At 55.5% G+C, this 15,818-nt stretch overlaps 2 protein-coding genes across 2 annotated transcripts; both read right to left on the bottom strand.

Annotated features, from left to right (window-relative positions):
- Positions 1–1,082: 1,082 nt before the first annotated feature.
- PCDH12 (protocadherin 12) lies at positions 1,083–10,712 on the bottom strand. Its single transcript, XM_065734437.1, has 4 exons — positions 7,773–10,712; positions 7,346–7,440; positions 6,224–6,375; positions 1,083–1,900 (listed from the first exon to the last, which is right to left on the bottom strand). Exons 1-4 carry the CDS (start codon positions 10,521–10,523, stop codon positions 1,539–1,541), a joined length of 3,360 nt encoding a protein of 1,119 aa, XP_065590509.1. The 5' UTR covers positions 10,524–10,712; the 3' UTR covers positions 1,083–1,538.
- A 3,633-nt stretch (positions 10,713–14,345) lies between these two features.
- On the bottom strand, positions 14,346–15,816 carry SMIM33 (small integral membrane protein 33). Its single transcript, XM_065734956.1, has 2 exons — positions 15,537–15,816; positions 14,346–14,769 (listed from the first exon to the last, which is right to left on the bottom strand). The coding sequence occupies exon 2, from the start codon at positions 14,751–14,753 to the stop codon at positions 14,346–14,348; it is 408 nt and encodes a 135-aa protein (XP_065591028.1). The 5' UTR covers positions 14,754–14,769; positions 15,537–15,816.
- Between the last annotated feature and the right edge of the window lie 2 nt (positions 15,817–15,818).

Consider the following 15,818-nt stretch of genomic DNA (forward strand, 5'->3'; position numbering starts at 1 on the left):
CAGCCCCACTGCCAGCAAATTGGAGCTTTTGGAGAAACCTTTCTTGTGTGAACTGCGGTACCTGTGGAGAACTCAGTGCAGTGCTTTTAACGTGAAGGTGGTGAGGCAAAGCAAGCAGTGTGTGCAGAGCACTGCTGGCCCTGCACTGAGATGGAGGGGAGGGTGGCAGTCTCTTCTCAACGTACCTTCTGTAGTCACACAGGAAGCAACAGCACTGTGTGTTGTTAGCAGTGGGAGTGACAGCTTTTCTTTATTCCCAAAGCATGATTCTGCTCTCACCTACATAGCATCACTTTGCTAGAGTGCCCCATGTTTGTTCTGTGCTTTGTTTCTTAGTTGGAAAGCAAAAACAATGGTACAGAGAAAGGAGTCCTGTGTGTGTGTGAGAGATCCAGCAGTGCTTACCTGTGGTCACCACTCTCCCAAAACTTCTACTGCTCCCGTACCCATGTCCAACCATGTACCACTGCCACACACAACAGATCTTCTCCCAGTGCCTTTGCCCCTGTTGTCTTGCCAGTTTGAGTGCAAACTCAACTTATTGTTGAGTTATTAACTGTGTGTATTGTTGTGTTATTAACTGTGGTTAATAACACCTTTTTGTTCCTCTTCTGCTATTGCTGGTATCTGTTTCTTAGTTTTTCAAAACATGCTACTATTCCAAAGCAGTCTTAGAGCTCACGTACACACAAAACAAAATGAAAACCCATAGTATGGGTGAAGCTTGGGACTGAATATTTCAAATCTGTTTTCACACTTCCCTTTTCCCAGGTTACCTTTGACAGACTCCAGCCATCTGTTGCCTGCTTCTGGGCAAGGGCTATACTCCAAAATCCAGTGGCCCTCAAAAGAGAACGCAGAGAAAAGGAATTGTGGGCACCCAGTGCAACCACAGAGAGATGCCAGAGCAAAAGGGGGTGATCTGGGGGCATTTTACAAAATGGCAAGTTCCCCGTTCTAGAAAAAAGCTGGAAACATCAGTGGAGAGACCCCCTTCTGAGCTGCCATTTCAGGCTCTCTGCAGACACAGCATCGTCTCAGCTATATTGGACCTTGTTGCAGAGATATAGTGTTAGAAAATATATATATATATATTTAAATAAGAACTGAGATCATGGATCCTAACTCTGCAGTGTGTTGCAAGTCCATGACCATACTAGTTTATCTTCGGTGCTGCACAGGCTGTAGTCACACGGACATATCTGTGTCATTCCTGGGTGTGATCTGACAAAGCCCCCTCACTCAATCTGCCTGCCCTGGGAGGAGAGGGCTCTCCTGCTGTTGTGTGAGCTGTGTGTGATCGTAGGGTGAAAGATGAGGGTGAAAGAAGAGAAGAAGCGGGAGCAGGCATGGGGTAGGGAGCTAAACACAGTGAAATCAGTCGTGGAGAAATCTGATGGGGTGAGGCAAAGGAAGATATATGCCTATCATGATCAGTGTAGACATGAATGATGCTCCAGACCTCTTAAAACACGTGTGCACCCAAATGGAGAAAGCTTTGTTTGACTCTTGTCTCCTTGTCACAGCTGGCAAGCTGCCTACAGAACGGGGGCACTGTCTTCCAGTCCAAGGCTCTTCCCACGTGCTGACAGCTGCCGCAGGAGCCCCGAGCCTGTTTCGTTGTGTGCTTGGACCTTCTGGGACAGGATCATTTCAAAGAGGGTGCTCATTTCTGAGAGGAAGGTGCTGGCCAGTCTTGTCCCAGCAGCGTTCGAGTCAGACCCGGTGCCTTTCCCAAAGGTCTCAAAGGTCCGTGGTTTCTCCAGCCCCACAGCTTCCTCGTCCTGTGGTGAATGCAGGGAGCCAGGGGAGAAGACGTTGTCCTTGTAATTTCCAGTGGCTGGCAGGGAGAGCCGTGCCACCCATGCTGGGTCAGCCGTCAGCCTCTTGAGGGCCAGCTCTGGAGGGAGGGAAAGCAACAACTGGTGGTGAGGCATGAGGTGGAGGAGACCAAAGGAGCAAAGACGAGAAACGAGGAGACTTCCTGACATGGAATCTTGGAAGACTGACAGTAAGCAAACGTAGAGCTGAGCTACCAGCAGCAGCACTCAAACCGACAGCCTCAAAAAACAAACTGGAATTGTTTTTCATCTCCTGTGTTATGAATAACCGTGAGGTTCACTTTGCATTCCCATTTGTTGTGGTTGCTAGTGGCACTTCACTGAACTGTGGGCAAAGCAAAAGAAAGTGAAGGTTTAGGACTAAAGGGGAAAAACTTCCAGGGGGAAAATATCAAACAGAAAAAAGTCACTGGTGGACTTCCCTTCTTGGTCACTCTGGAGTAGGGATTTGCTGCTGAGTCGTCAGGTTGAGACCAAAAAGAAATGGGTTATTGCAGAAACAGTAATAAACAGAAGTGGAATGAAATTATGGATTATGAAATGCACAGCTGGCTGGTTGAAGACTAGTAACAAAATATTGAGCTCTAAAGTAGCTGTTCATCAATTGGAAACAGACGAGCAGCAGTGGGAGCCTGGTGTGGGCGTTGGCTGCGGGCTCACTGATGTACCAGTAATGTGATTCTGCCCTGAAATGGGCAAATAAAATCATGCAATGTGTTGGTCAAGGTATTCCCTGTTGGCATAAAGACATATCCGTGGCATTGTTATTAGGTCTGGCAAAACCTGATTAGGAGTATTACATGCAAATCTGATTATCCATCCCTAAGAAAGAGGATCTAAAATGACAGAAGTGCAGAGAAATACTGTTGAGATGAAACAAGAGCGAGCCTGAGCTTACAAGATGGAGACCCCAGAGGTAGGGTTGCTTAGCCTGAGGAAGCAAATGCTCACTGGGGATCTGACTGCAACCTGCCATTATTTTGATGAGTTAAGCACCAACAAAGGAAATCTCTGTGCTTAAAATAGTGTTGGCAAAAGAAGAAATGATTTCAAGTGTCCGAGAATAAACATATACTGGAATTTAAAGGAAGCACCTCACAGCAGTGCGAGCCCGGGATATCTTCCTCACCAGGCAGCAGGAAAGGAAGCGGGTTCTTATTTTTAAGGTAGAGCTTTGCAGTTGATAAACAGACTGATGCGGTACACTGAAGCCACTCTCCAGCCCTGCTCTGATCCATTTCCTAAGCAGAACCTAGAGCTGCTGGAAGGTGTGAAGGGACAGGCAGGTTTGTGGCAGACCCTGAGTCAGAGAGCAGCAAAACAACTGGTGTCTAACAAAAACATGAACCACAGCAGCCTCAATCAGAGGGGAAGAGTTGGTGTCATAAGAATTATGCAAAGGAGGGTCCCCGTTCTCATGTGCTTGTGCTATTTCTAGAAAATAATGACCTGCTGGAGCCCGAGACAAAAGCCAAGACAAAGACAAGTCTTCCTCAGCCAGCTGTGTGGCTACCCCTTTTCTCTGAGGCAGAATTGTGCCTCAGTGTACATGGGGTGAGGCGGAGCTGGGATTCAAAACTTAGTGAGGAGAAGACGACAGATGCATGGCTTACGTTTTGTTTCAGGGGAAACCTCAAAGTTCTGTCACATAGCTTAACTCTGAAGCTTTCTTTCAGCAGTCCCAGCATTTTCTTTTCGTTATAGTGACTGTTCCTCAAGAGCTCCCCCAGGCATGCTGAAGCCCCATGCCTTTGCTTTAAAACAGCCACACTTCTGTCCTCCTCAGTCTGTGCAACCACTGTGCTCACTGAGTATTGTGCTTCAGCCCTGGAGCAGAGCAGTCTGCTCTCTGCAGGGAGAGCCGAGACTCAGTGGGCTGATTGTTCTGGCCCCTGCAACCATGAAATCTTACAGCTAGGTATGTTGAATCTGACTGATAACCTTTCTGCCTTATTTTAACAGTGTTTTGTTTTATAATCAATAAAGATGCATCTCTTGCCAGCCACCGGTGCTCTGTTTTGCTGGTAGGGGATAGGTGCTGCTATGCTGCTCTGAGCGTGAAGAGCTCAGGTGAGGGCTGGCTGCTTTACAGTGTAAACAACCCAATAGCTGGCTGGGCCAGATCACTGCTGCAGTTTTTCCCCCACTGTGAGTAACACAAAGGCCCAGACAGCCTCAGCCAGCTGTTAGGATACTTCTGAGCTCAAGCACTGCTTCCTTCCTCTCTCTTTCAGGATGCAGACCTACTTCTGTTTGTGTTTGGGAGAGAAGGAAGGAGTCCAGTGGCTCTGTTGTCTGCGCCTCGTTGCCTTTTTGGGAAGCCTGGGCTCAGGGTTAGGATTATTTTTCACCACTGCTTCTTTTGTCACGTCCAGCACTACAACATGAGCAGGAAGGCACCAGCACGGACTCAGCATGCTCCACTGGTATTTACTGTGAAATTCAAGGGATTTATTAGAAGGGTTTTTTCTTACCAACTCCCAGAAGTATGGGAGGTGTGCCTCTTGGGGTATGCCTGGCCATAGTACGGACTACTTAAATTAAAGCAGTTTGCAGTCACTCCCCAACTTAATTCACCCACTTGCAGGTGGCACGGAGAATATAAAAACCAGTGCTATAAGCCTAGCAAAACCAAAACGTGGCAAGCCATAAGCATTGCTGAGGAGCACCAAATAACCTTGTTCTGATCACTGGGCATGGAGAGCTGTTAGAGCCCAAGATCTGACTGTGCTGTGAGGAGGAGGTGAGGCCGCCGCAGCAAAATTCAATGAATTCTTCATCGCTGCGCTCGCTGTGGAGGAGCACAGAGGCTCCACAAAGCAATTTCTGCTGCAGGACGTGAGTCAGACTAACTCTTTCAAATGGAAATGCCAGTAGGAGAGATTTGGAACAAATCAATAAAAGGAACATGTAGAAAATGTCAGGCCCAGATGGTATCCACCCCAGAGTGCTGGAGGAACTCAGATATGAAATTGCTCAGTTTATTAGCTGTTGTTCATTAACTACTGCTTCAAATAAATACAATATCAGAGGAGCAGAAGGTAGAAATGATGACGTGAGCTTTTAAACTCACAAAGGTGAATCTAGTCTGGGCAGATTCATAGGAATCATTATATACGAGCTAATAGCTGAGTACCTGTTAAACACACAGGAACTGACACGGCATTTGCAAGATTGTGTTTTCTAAATGTGTTGGTGTCTCAGAAGGAGGTAGATGATGAGTCCTGCCTGACAGAGGACAGCTGAGCTTGCAGAGGACCTGAGCTGAACCTAAATAAACAGCCAGGTTGTGTTAGGAACTAAGGGATGTTAAAAGAGAGGAAGCAAGGGGAGGAGTAAATCTACCCCAGAAGGAGTCATTAGAATGGAGTCCCAGCAGTCTGAGATCTGTGCTGTTCCCCATTGGGCTAAACGATGCAGAGCAGTGGCTGTGTTAGAGCTGAGTCCCTTTAGCAAGGAGTTGAAGGACCTAAACCCCAGTGACACGAGCGAAAAATAGCTGGTGGGCTTCTCTGCCCCCTGGCTAACAAACATGGGGACCCACACATCGTGTGTTGGTGATTCCCACCATGCACTGGAGGGATCTGGGGGCCACCATGTTCAGTGACAGCTCAGTGTGCAGCCTGGGCAGCAAAGGAATGCAGAACAACTGAAAAACCTCCCTACACCACCAAGACAGATGAATCCTAAACACTGCACACGGTCCTGGTCACCATATCTCAACAAATACTTTAATAAAATGCTAAGAATGTAGAAGGAAATAACCGGGATGGTAACAGGAGATGAGAGTGGATCTGTTCAGCCTGGTGGGAAGGAGAGACCTGGGGGGGCTCAGGGGGTCTAGAAGATCACAAGGGGCACAGCTCTTCACCTTTCTCTCTCTGCATGGACCAGAAGACCATAAAACAGAGGTCTCAGGCCAGCATGGGAAGCAGAGTGTTAGCTTAGCATGCAGCTAAGCTGGACTTCACCCCAATGCTACAGCAGAGGCCAACCTCACAAATCAGAGCAGGCAGATCTATGGGTGAGAAAAGTCTACCAAGGACTATCAGACACAAGGACAAATCCAGCATGGAGCTTAGCAAGTCTCTGGTGTCAAATGCTGCAGCAGCAGCAGCGTAGGATGGCCCATGCACCAGCTCTGTGGGATGAGCTGTCCCCTGCCCTAGAATCAGAATCCTTAAGGTTGGAAAGACCAGCGAGATCGAGTCCAACCACGAACCCATCGCCACCACACCTCTAAACCACATTCCAGGAATGGCTCCACCGCCTCCCTGCGCATACAGCCCAGCCACTATCAGCTTCCTGCTGGGGTTAGCACGTTGTGTGGGACATCCCACTGCTGTACCCCAGCCCCAGCGCACGCAGCACGGCCGCCTCACCCGCCTGTGGCTCCAGCAGGGTCTCCAGCTCCTCTCCCACCAACTGCTGCACCGACAGCTCGAAGCCGCTCTCCGAGTCACGGTCCTCAGCCTCGCTCTCTCCGTGCCCGCTGTCCTTCGTGCTCAGGCAGTCAGCATCCAGCCCCGCTGCCCTGCAAAGGCCCAGACACCCAAGTCACTTCTGCCGTGCTTATTATTTTGAAGGTGGTTTTCCCAATCCCCCATAAAACTGCCAAGAAATGGGTTGAGGGCGTCGTTCTCCAGCTGCCCTTCACCTCACGGCTCTGTGCACCCCAGTCGTCTGCAAATGGCCCTTCAGATGGGCCCGTGTGTGTCTTCAGAAATGCCACTTCTGCAGTCGTCTTAATCTGTTCTACTTGAGAGAACGTGAGCAGAAGAATGGGGATCAGAAGTGCCATAGATCCCTTGACAACTGGGCTCCAGCTGAGTGCTGTGCAATGTGAGTTTGGAGGAGCTGCCCATGCGCAGGACCAGGCGAGGAGCACACAAGCCCAGTCCTGCCCAGAGGAGACCTCCATCCCTCGCCAAGTTCAGCAGATGGAGCTGGTGATGGGATGGAAAAAGGCCAGGTGTCTGCTCATGGCCTGGGAAATGGGGACGGGGGGATGTGGGGATGTGGAGATGAAGACCTGGTACCCTCAGGAGCTTTCATCTAGAGCTGTCAACAGCCTAATTTAATGGGAACAGTGCAAAGTGTGCCTCTGGGCAAGTCTCCAGCACACAGCTGAGATATCTCAGACCTTCCTGTATCTTCTAGCAGTGCCTCCCAACCTCCTGGTGCAGGAGGAGATGCCCTGAACCAACATCAGCGTGCACCTAGAGCAGTGAGAGGTCTCATCCCTTCATCCCGGTGCTGCTGCCTCCAGGGCTGAGACCCTCTCTCCTCAACCTCCCATCACACTGATGTTTCCCCAGCAATGGTGGGCATATGGCTCATGGCCATGGGGAGCTCAGGTGAATACGGAAGGAGCTGCCAAAGGTGCCCCAGGGAGGAGACAAAGAGCATTCCTAGGAGGGATCTGAGTGAGTTTGTGTGGAGGTGGGAGCAGAGGAGCATCCCCTGGGGAGGAGGACCTGCAGGGAGGTGTGAGTAGACCTTACCTGCTGCCGTTCTTGGCCGTGTACTTGTTTCCCCTGTGGTTTGTTTTGGGCTGGAACTGGCCCTGGTGCAGCAGAGACAGCAGCTGGGAGATTTGCTGTAAGGCAGGAAGAGCACGTTGAGCCCCTGCAAACACTGCACAAGCTGCTTCCTGCCCGGACGTCCTCTCCGAGCCACACCACCTTTTCATAGCGCTTCCTCCTCCTGCAGATGGCTCAGCATCCCCACGTTGGGCAAAACAAGGCCCCTCGGAGCCCGCCTGGCCCCAGCACCGGCATGATGTCCCCTCCCTGGAAGAGGGGTTCCCACCCCCCATCCAGACCCCAGCTCCCCACGTGTCCCGGGGACGCCCTCAGACCCTGCCACCCTTCCGTCCCTGAGCTCCACGATCCCACCCCAAGTCCTGGGCGTGGTTTGGGGGTCTCCTACCTGCACGGGGGCCGACTCCATGGCGAATTCCCCGTTGGGGCTCTGCTCCGCCAGGGCCACCAGTGACAGCCGCACCAAGCTGCGCAGGATGTGCTGGGGCGGCCGGGGCTGCGGGGCGGACAGTGGGGGCTCCTCAGCTGGTAGTTTCCCCACCACATCCGTGGGGCTGTTTTTTGGTCTGTGGGATGGGCAGGGCCGGCGCTGCACAACGGGAAGGGTGAACATCCCCTGCTCCTCATCCAAGTCCTCGGAGGCCCTCTGGTTCCTCAGGGTCCGGTAGAGGGTGGGGGTGAGGAGGGGGGGAGGCTGTGGGGGGCCCTCCACGCCGGGCTGTTGGGGCTCAGCCCCCCAGGGCCGGCCCCGTGGTGTGGGCACCAGGTGGATGTCGGCCTTCTGGATCTGCCGGGGTGGCTTCTTCAGCTGCAGCTGCCTGCGGGCATCCTCTGCCTCCCGGCAGTTGTAGGCCATGCCATCCTTCTTCTCCTTCTTGCGCAAGGACAAAGTGAGGGCCGAAAGGAGCAGGCAGCTGCCCAGGAGCGCGGCCAGGCAGATGGCGGCCACCACAGGTGGGCTTAGCCAGCCTTGCCCCCCAGCCGACATTTTGGAGAAGGCCCCGTGGCGTCGGAAGAGCAAACGCACGCAGGCCTGTGTGTGCAGGGGTTCATCCCCACCATCACTGACGCGGACGGCCAAGTCTCGCTGGGTGCCCGCCAGCCTGCTGGCGTTGCTGGCATTGAGGAAAGCCTGTCCCGAGTGCGGGTCCAGCACCACCACCCCAGCCCCGTCCCCACCCACGATGTCATAATGCAGAGCCCCGTTGCGGCCGGAGTCTCCATCCCTGGCCACGATGGTGAAAAGCAGGGGAGTTTCAGAGCATGACACGTTGGCCAACGCTGCACCCATGGCACTCCCGTTGCCAGAGGTCACCCAGACGCAGCCCGTCTCTGCACCCACCAGCACGGACAGCGTGGCCATGCCCCCCACCAGCGGCGGCTCAGTGACCACGGGCGCATTGTCATTGCGGTCCAGCACCTCCAGCCGGACGGACACGTTGGAGGTCAACATAGGGTGACCACCGTCCTCTGCAGTCACCAGGAACTCCAGACTGCTCATCTGCTCGTGATCAAAAGCTTGAAGGGCAACTATGTCCCCGTTGGTGGGGTCAATGGACACCAGGCCTGACAATGCGGAGTCCTGGATGCTGTAGGTGACCTTCCCGTTGAAGCCCAGGTCAGGATCGGTGGCGTGGACGGTAAGCAGCAAGGCAGGCACATCACCATTCTCCTCCACAGCATGCTCATAGGAGGACCTCTCGAAGGAGGGAGCGTTGTCGTTGATGTCGCTGATGCAGATGGTGAGGTGCTTCCACACCACCAGGGAGTGCTCGCCGCGGTCCCGTGCCACCAGTGTCAGATTGTACTCAGCGCGCAGCTCCCGGTCCAGTGCAGTGTTGGTCATCAGCAGGTAGCTGTGGCTGTTGGTCTGCTTCAGCCTGAAGTGCTTGTCCCCTGGGCTGAGGGAGCAGTGCACGCGCCCGTTGTTCCCTGAATCAGGGTCGCTGACCGTCACCAGAGCCACAAAGCTGTCTTTGGGGACGGCCTCAGACAGCACAGGTGCCCGCGCCGCCCAGGTGACACGGACATCAGGAGCATTGTCATTGACATCCAGCACCCGGACCAGCACTTTGCAGTGTGCTGGGATGGGGTTGGCTCCCAGGTCCCTGGCCTGCACGTCCAGCTCATAGCTATGGGTCTCCTCGTAGTCCAGTGGGCGCCTCAGGACCACGCTGCCCGTGCGGGCATCGATGCCAAAGGTGCTCAGCACCTCTGGGGGTGCATGCTTGCTGAGGCTGTACTCGATCTCTCCGTTGGGTCCCTGGTCGGGATCAGTGGCCATAACTGTCACCAGCAGCATCCCGGGCGGAGCATCCTCCCGAACCTCAACCACCAGCGAGCTCTCTGCAAACACGGGGCTGTTGTCGTTAGAATCGAGGACGATGACTTTGATCAAAGCAGTAGCTGACCGAGGTGGCTCCCCGTGGTCAGCAGCCGTCAGCACCAGGTCGAAGGAGGAGTGCAGCTCCCGGTCCACTTCTTTAACCACGACGAGCTCGGCGTGCTTTGTGCCATCAGAGCCAGAGATGATATCCAGCGCAAAGTGTTCGCTGGGGGACAGCGCATAGGAGCAGTGCGCGTTGGGGCCGGCGTCGGCGTCCTGCGCTCGGTCCAGCGGGATGCGCATCTGCAGCGATGCGCTCTCCGACATCTCCAGCTCCAGCTCCGGCGTGGGGAAGCGGGGCGCGTGGTCGTTGATGTCCAGCACTTGGACCTCCACGTGGATCAGAGCCAGTTGCTCAGCGGCCAGCACGTCAAAGGAGACCCAGCAAGGCTCTCTGTGCCGGCACAGCTGCTCCCTGTCCACGCGCCCGGCCGTGCTCAGCTCGCCGTCCCCGCTCCCCACGCGCAGAGGGAACATCCCAGGGCTCTGCAGCAGACGGAAGTTTTCCCCCATCTCGCCGCTTTCACCGTGCTCAAAATGCTCAGCCAACGTCCCTATCACGGTGCCCTCCGGCACCTCCTCAAACAGGCGGTACTGCACTGTGATCGTGGCCACCTCCTGTGCATCGGCGGAGAGGAAGAGGAGCCACCAGAGGGCCCGGAGCTGTAGAGCTGAGCGACCCAGCAGCAGCAGCACACCGAGGATGCCCATTGCCCAGCTCGTGGCTGTGGGCTCACCCGCCTGCCACCACATCCCACAGGGACCTCAGGGTGTGCACCGAGACACCGTGTCTTCACTTTTTGCCCATCACCACTCACCAGTTGGGAAGGAGGAGAGAGAGAGAGGGGCTCCAGAGGCTGTCCATTGCCCTGCCATCACCCCGGGACAGGCGGCCGAGCATCCTGGGCTGGAGCATCCCGACAGGGAGCAGTGGGCTCGGCCACCACTGCAGCCAGGAGCGGTGTCCGGTGGTGGGAGGTGAACCAGCTGAGCTTCCTATGGAAACCCCACCTACAGGAAAAGGGAGGCCCAGCTCGGCACAATGCCGGCGGGGTGGGGGCTCACGGGGCGATGGGCCACGGGGTCTGTGAGGTGTGGAAGTGCTCCTCATCTCCAGCCTGCAGGGACTGACTGTGTTCACCTGCAAAATGCATTTGGTACAGCATGCGGTTCCTGCTCTCAGTCCCAGATCCAACACCAAACCCACACATGCTTGTTATCCCAAACTGAGATCCTGCTCTTTGTCTGTGGAGGAATGCTTCATTCAGGAAGCTCTCTGCAAAGCCCCGAGGTAACAACGGGTATCTGTTCCTGCATCACCCTAAGGGCTCCTTCCCCTCACTGTTATCTTTCTGATTTGCCCTCATTTGTTCTAATTAGTCCGAACTCAGCTGTAACCCTCACTCCTCTGCTTTTTTCCATTGATTCTGAGGGCAGTGTGTCCACTTTTTTCCACCACGTGGCTTTTGAGTGCATCTGTGCTTGATTTTCCCCCGGGCATCTCCAGGATGACTTCTGGCAACGTGAAACTCACAGCAGTGTATGGGTAGGTGCAGCTCAGCCGTGGCACCGGGACTCGTGCTGCTGGGCTCAGCCCCAGCTCCAGGTGACCTTGGCCAAGTCATTTCCCTTCTTTGTGCAGTGGCTTCCTCCATGGCCAAGGGGGGCAAAGCTGTGGGCTGTCGGTGGGGATGCTCTCAGGATGCCCACGGTGGGAGGAGAGGATGTCCCGCGGTCCCGGGTGGCTTTGGGTGGTGGGGAGGAACGGAGCTGCTTCCTGCTGGGGTCAGCACGGCCTCAGGAGCTGCTGTGTCTTGTGGTGTGGCAAGCAAAGTGACGCAAACAAATGCAGAAAAGATGAGTGGGCCATGAGCCAGGAGCACCGCCAGCCATGTGAGACTCAGTGCTCAAAATGAATGAGCTTCCTGCTCCCTCGCAGGCAGGCGTCCAGCCTGCAGGTGCTCCAGGATCATCACGGCCAACTTACAGCACCAGACTTCCCCCCTGGGACACTGCATCTCTTGCCTTCCATGGGCAGCTCAGGATGAGCACCTGCTCTGCTCCGCCATTGCACTGATGCTGCTCATGCCTGAAGCAGATGCAGAAGCCACTCACTGGTGCAAGAGCCTGGCTGCTCAGAGCTCCACCACGGGGACATCCCTCCGTCCCAGAGCTGCACATCACCGAGCAGACCCAGCCCGGGCACACCGGATTGATCTCTGCCGTGGCTTTCCGACTGCAACTGTTGCTTGGTGCTGAAATCTCCCAGCAGGTCCAGTTTCACGAAGAGAGAGTTCAAAAGATGGATGTTCACCAGGACTCGGATGCAGGCAGCTGTGCTGACACCTGGATTCGGGCTGCTCCTGTGCTGTGGGAGGGGAGCGTGTCACACCAGGGCACGCTGATCACATCTCATAAGGGAGTGAAAATGAGAAGGGAAAAAAAAGATGTTTCAAGTCTAATGATGAAAATTAACATCACAAGCAAAGAGTTTCAAAAATAACATCAGTCAAAAGAGAGGAGTTCAGAATGGACACGAGTGAGGAGGTCCCCAGGTTTGGCCTCAGTGAGATGGTCAAGGTTTCATCCCATGTCCATGGGAACACAGGACCTGTTTGCTCCTCTCCCTGCTCCGTTGTGCCTTAGGGGGGACGCACTCCTCAGCCCCATGCAGGTGCTGCCCAGGCGGGCATCTGCAGGTGGAGGTGGGGTGAACAGAGGGGTGGCTGCTCCCCCCCAGCAAGCTCCATCACACCACCAGTCATGATTTGGGACTTCATTGTCCCTGTTTCCATCCCTTTGGAAGAGCTAATAGAATGCCCCAAGCTGGAAGGGACACGCAAGGATCAGACTCCAACCCCCGGCTCCACACCCCACCACCCAACCCAAACCCTACAGCTGAGTGCACTGTGCCACCCGGATGGAGTGTGAGCCCCACGAGCAGCTGTGCTGCCAGTTTTGTTGGTTTTATTTGTACAGCTTGACATACCCGAACGATGGCAGCGCGTTTAGACGAGGTGGGGTTCCCCCAGTTCCTCCCACACAAGTGATGGATGTGGACCGAAGCCCTGAGCAGCTGCAGAACGACGAGCTTAGTGATAATTACCCTTTTTATCTTCCTCCTGGTGGATACGCAAGTGGATCTTCATCTTACCTTTGCAGATACTGGGTTTTCCTTTAGGGGGAGCTGCGACCAAAGCTCCCGCTGTTTCTCTAGCAATGCCTCAACCACAGCCATCCCCGGCTTTGAACCACGGGAACCTGGAGAGTGCTTCGCAGGCGGCACAAAGCACGAAGGGGTTTCCAAAGCTCATCCACTGGGTGCTCACCTGTGCTGCGGGAGACCACTGGGACCACCGCAACCTACAGGCATCCCTGGAAGAGCTGTCCCTGAAAGGCTGTGAGCCCTTTGGGGCTTGAACAGGATGGCTGTGTTAAGATAAATCCGTGCTACCATTCTTTGGGTGTTGGCATGAAAGGAGGAGTAGCGAGGGGAGGGTCGGCCTCTTTTCCCAGGGAACAGCAACGGGAGAAGAGGAGATGGCTTTCAGCTGCAGCTGGCAGGGTGCAGGATGGGTGTGAGGAGACATTCTGCCTCAGGAAGAGTGGCAATGCGTTGGGATGGGCTGCACAGGGTGGGGTGGAGGCACCGTCCCTGGGGGTGTTCAGGAGCTGGTGTCACACTGAGTGACGTGCTGTAAAGCTGTCACCAGCATGGGTTTGGTTGGGCTAAGTGGGATTTCCCAACCCTATGGTTCTATGATTCCAGCCCCAGCAAAATTCCCTTGCCTGCATAGGGGAGCTGGAAACACACTGCCACGGAAGAAAATCAGAAGAGAAAACAACAACAAAAATATAAATTACATTTATTACGAACACCAACATCTTCCAGCAAGTCCGACCACTACTTAGCCTTAAAGAAAAACAAGCTGGAAATGAGTGAGCTGAAGGGAGCTGGAGCATCCACCGGGTCACAGACATCCAGCACACGGAGGACTGGGGAGAAGCCCCGTTCTGTTGTCCCAACCCCATCACCACACACCCCGTGCTGCAGGCAGCTGGCATGGCAGCTGGCACCACGCTGCAGCCAGCAGGAGGGGGGGGAAATGGGGCAGAAGGCCTTTCTGTGCCACGCAAACAGAGTAACGAGGACACTGTATGCGAAAACGTCCTTAATCCGTACAGCAATTCCAAATGATGTAACTCCCAGCTTGTGCCAGTGGGCTGAGCGCTCCCTCGGCACTCCCCGGGTGCAGAGAGGAGTGAGGCAGCTCTCCTGGGCACTCCCAGGCAGCGTGGGTGAAACCAGGGCAAGAAAAACCAGAAGGGATGCTGAGGTTGTCCCACGCAGGCGGACCCACTCCCAGCTCCAGCTCGGGGCAATCAAACACCAGCGTTACTGCCAGGTGACAGCTGCCTGCAGGTCAGGGCTGACCACGGGCTGCTGCAGTGACACAGCCTCATAGGTGAGCCCACCTGGAGGCAGACACAACCCCGGTGTGCAGGAACCAGCTCGTCTCAGGCTGACACAACAGTCCAACGGGACACAGTCCTTTGGGTCCTGCCCAAACCTTGCTACAGGTACGTGACCTCGATGACGTTGGGCTCGATGCTCCCGCAGGGGAGGTGGTGATTGCAGGAGCACTGGCAGCCCAGGCCGCTGCCTGGCTCCCACTGGCCGGGCTGAGTGGGCTTCTTCTGGGAGCCCAGCTTCCTCCAGTCCATGAGGTGCACCCCATCATCCAGGTCCTGCGGCATGGGCTCGTGGTAAAGGGTGATCTGGATGGTGCGGAGCTGCGGGCCGTAGTGCACCAAGACAATGATGAAGATGGCCAGGAGGACGAAGACGACGACAATAACTGAGATGACGGGCAGAGCATCAGACTTCTTTGTCACGCTCCTAACCACGGAGATGGGGGTGAAGGCAGCCACGTCCTGGGGCTCGGGGTGCCTCAGGGGGCTGCTGGGTGCAGAGGCGTTCATGGCTGAGCAAGGTGACCTGGGACAGAGGGTGAAAAGGTGTTACTGTCAGACAGGGGCTGTCTGATGCCCACACCTCCTGCCCTCAGCTCGGCAGCTCCTGCACGTGCAGCTCCCCAGACATGGAGACCTGGAAAAAGGCACTGGATGCACTTTCCTTGGGGTGTGGGGAAAAGATTCAGCCTGAGATGTCGAGAAAGCCCCACAGAGCAACACGCAGCTCCAGACTGGGAACAGTCAGGATAAGTGCTCATCCCAACCACGTGCCCTGCAGAAAGGCAGCAGCCTGTCACACAGCCCAGCACGGCGAGCAGCGGTGCCCAGGGGCTGTAACCACACCAAACATGAGCAAAGCCTACACTTGGCTGCCCAGCGTGACCGGGCAGCTGCCTGAGCAGGTGCTGCCTGCTTTCAGAAGCACAGCCCCAGTAGGCTGCTGAGGACCAGGGCTGTCCCTGGGTGCTCCCTCCCTCAGGCTCACAGGGCACGATAAACTTTGGTGCTCACATCTGTGTTGTAGGGACGGTGCCCATTCTTCCATGCAGTCAGCAGAGAGCAGAGGGAAGGCACTGCCCTGCATCCCCTTATCCCGGCCACCTTCAGCGGGGGTCTATTTTCCCCATTGCCACCGCTGATGGAGACCCCTAGAGACGGAAACTCCACCGTCCCCTCTCCCCCCATCCCCAGAGCCAACCCCAGACCGACCCCCGTGGCAGGGCAGAGCCGGGAGCGGGAGCAGCAGGAGGGAAAGGGGAAAGCAGGGAGAGAAAGCCCACCCTAGGGTACCTGGGCGTCCCGCTCCGGAGGAAGCATCACCTCCAGCGGGGCAGGGCAGCAGAGCAGCTGCAGGAAGGTGCTGCGGGGCGGCCGGGCTCACCTCGAGCTGCCACGTCACGCCCGGGGCTCCCCGCGCAGGAGGAAGCGCCTGCTCATCCTGCAGCCAGAGGTGCTGCCCTACCTAACGCAGTGCCACATCAGCACGCCTGGCTGCGTGTGCGGGGACACCGCAGCAACCTCCGCCCGCCCCTCCTGCCAGACAAGCGGCTTTTGTGCGAGGCGACAGCACCT

The sequence above is a fragment of the Cyrtonyx montezumae genome, unplaced genomic scaffold (genome assembly GCF_038088225.1).
Source record: "Cyrtonyx montezumae isolate F1298 unplaced genomic scaffold, pur_monq_1.0 scaffold_18, whole genome shotgun sequence".
Taxonomy (NCBI): Eukaryota; Metazoa; Chordata; class Aves; order Galliformes; family Odontophoridae; genus Cyrtonyx; species Cyrtonyx montezumae.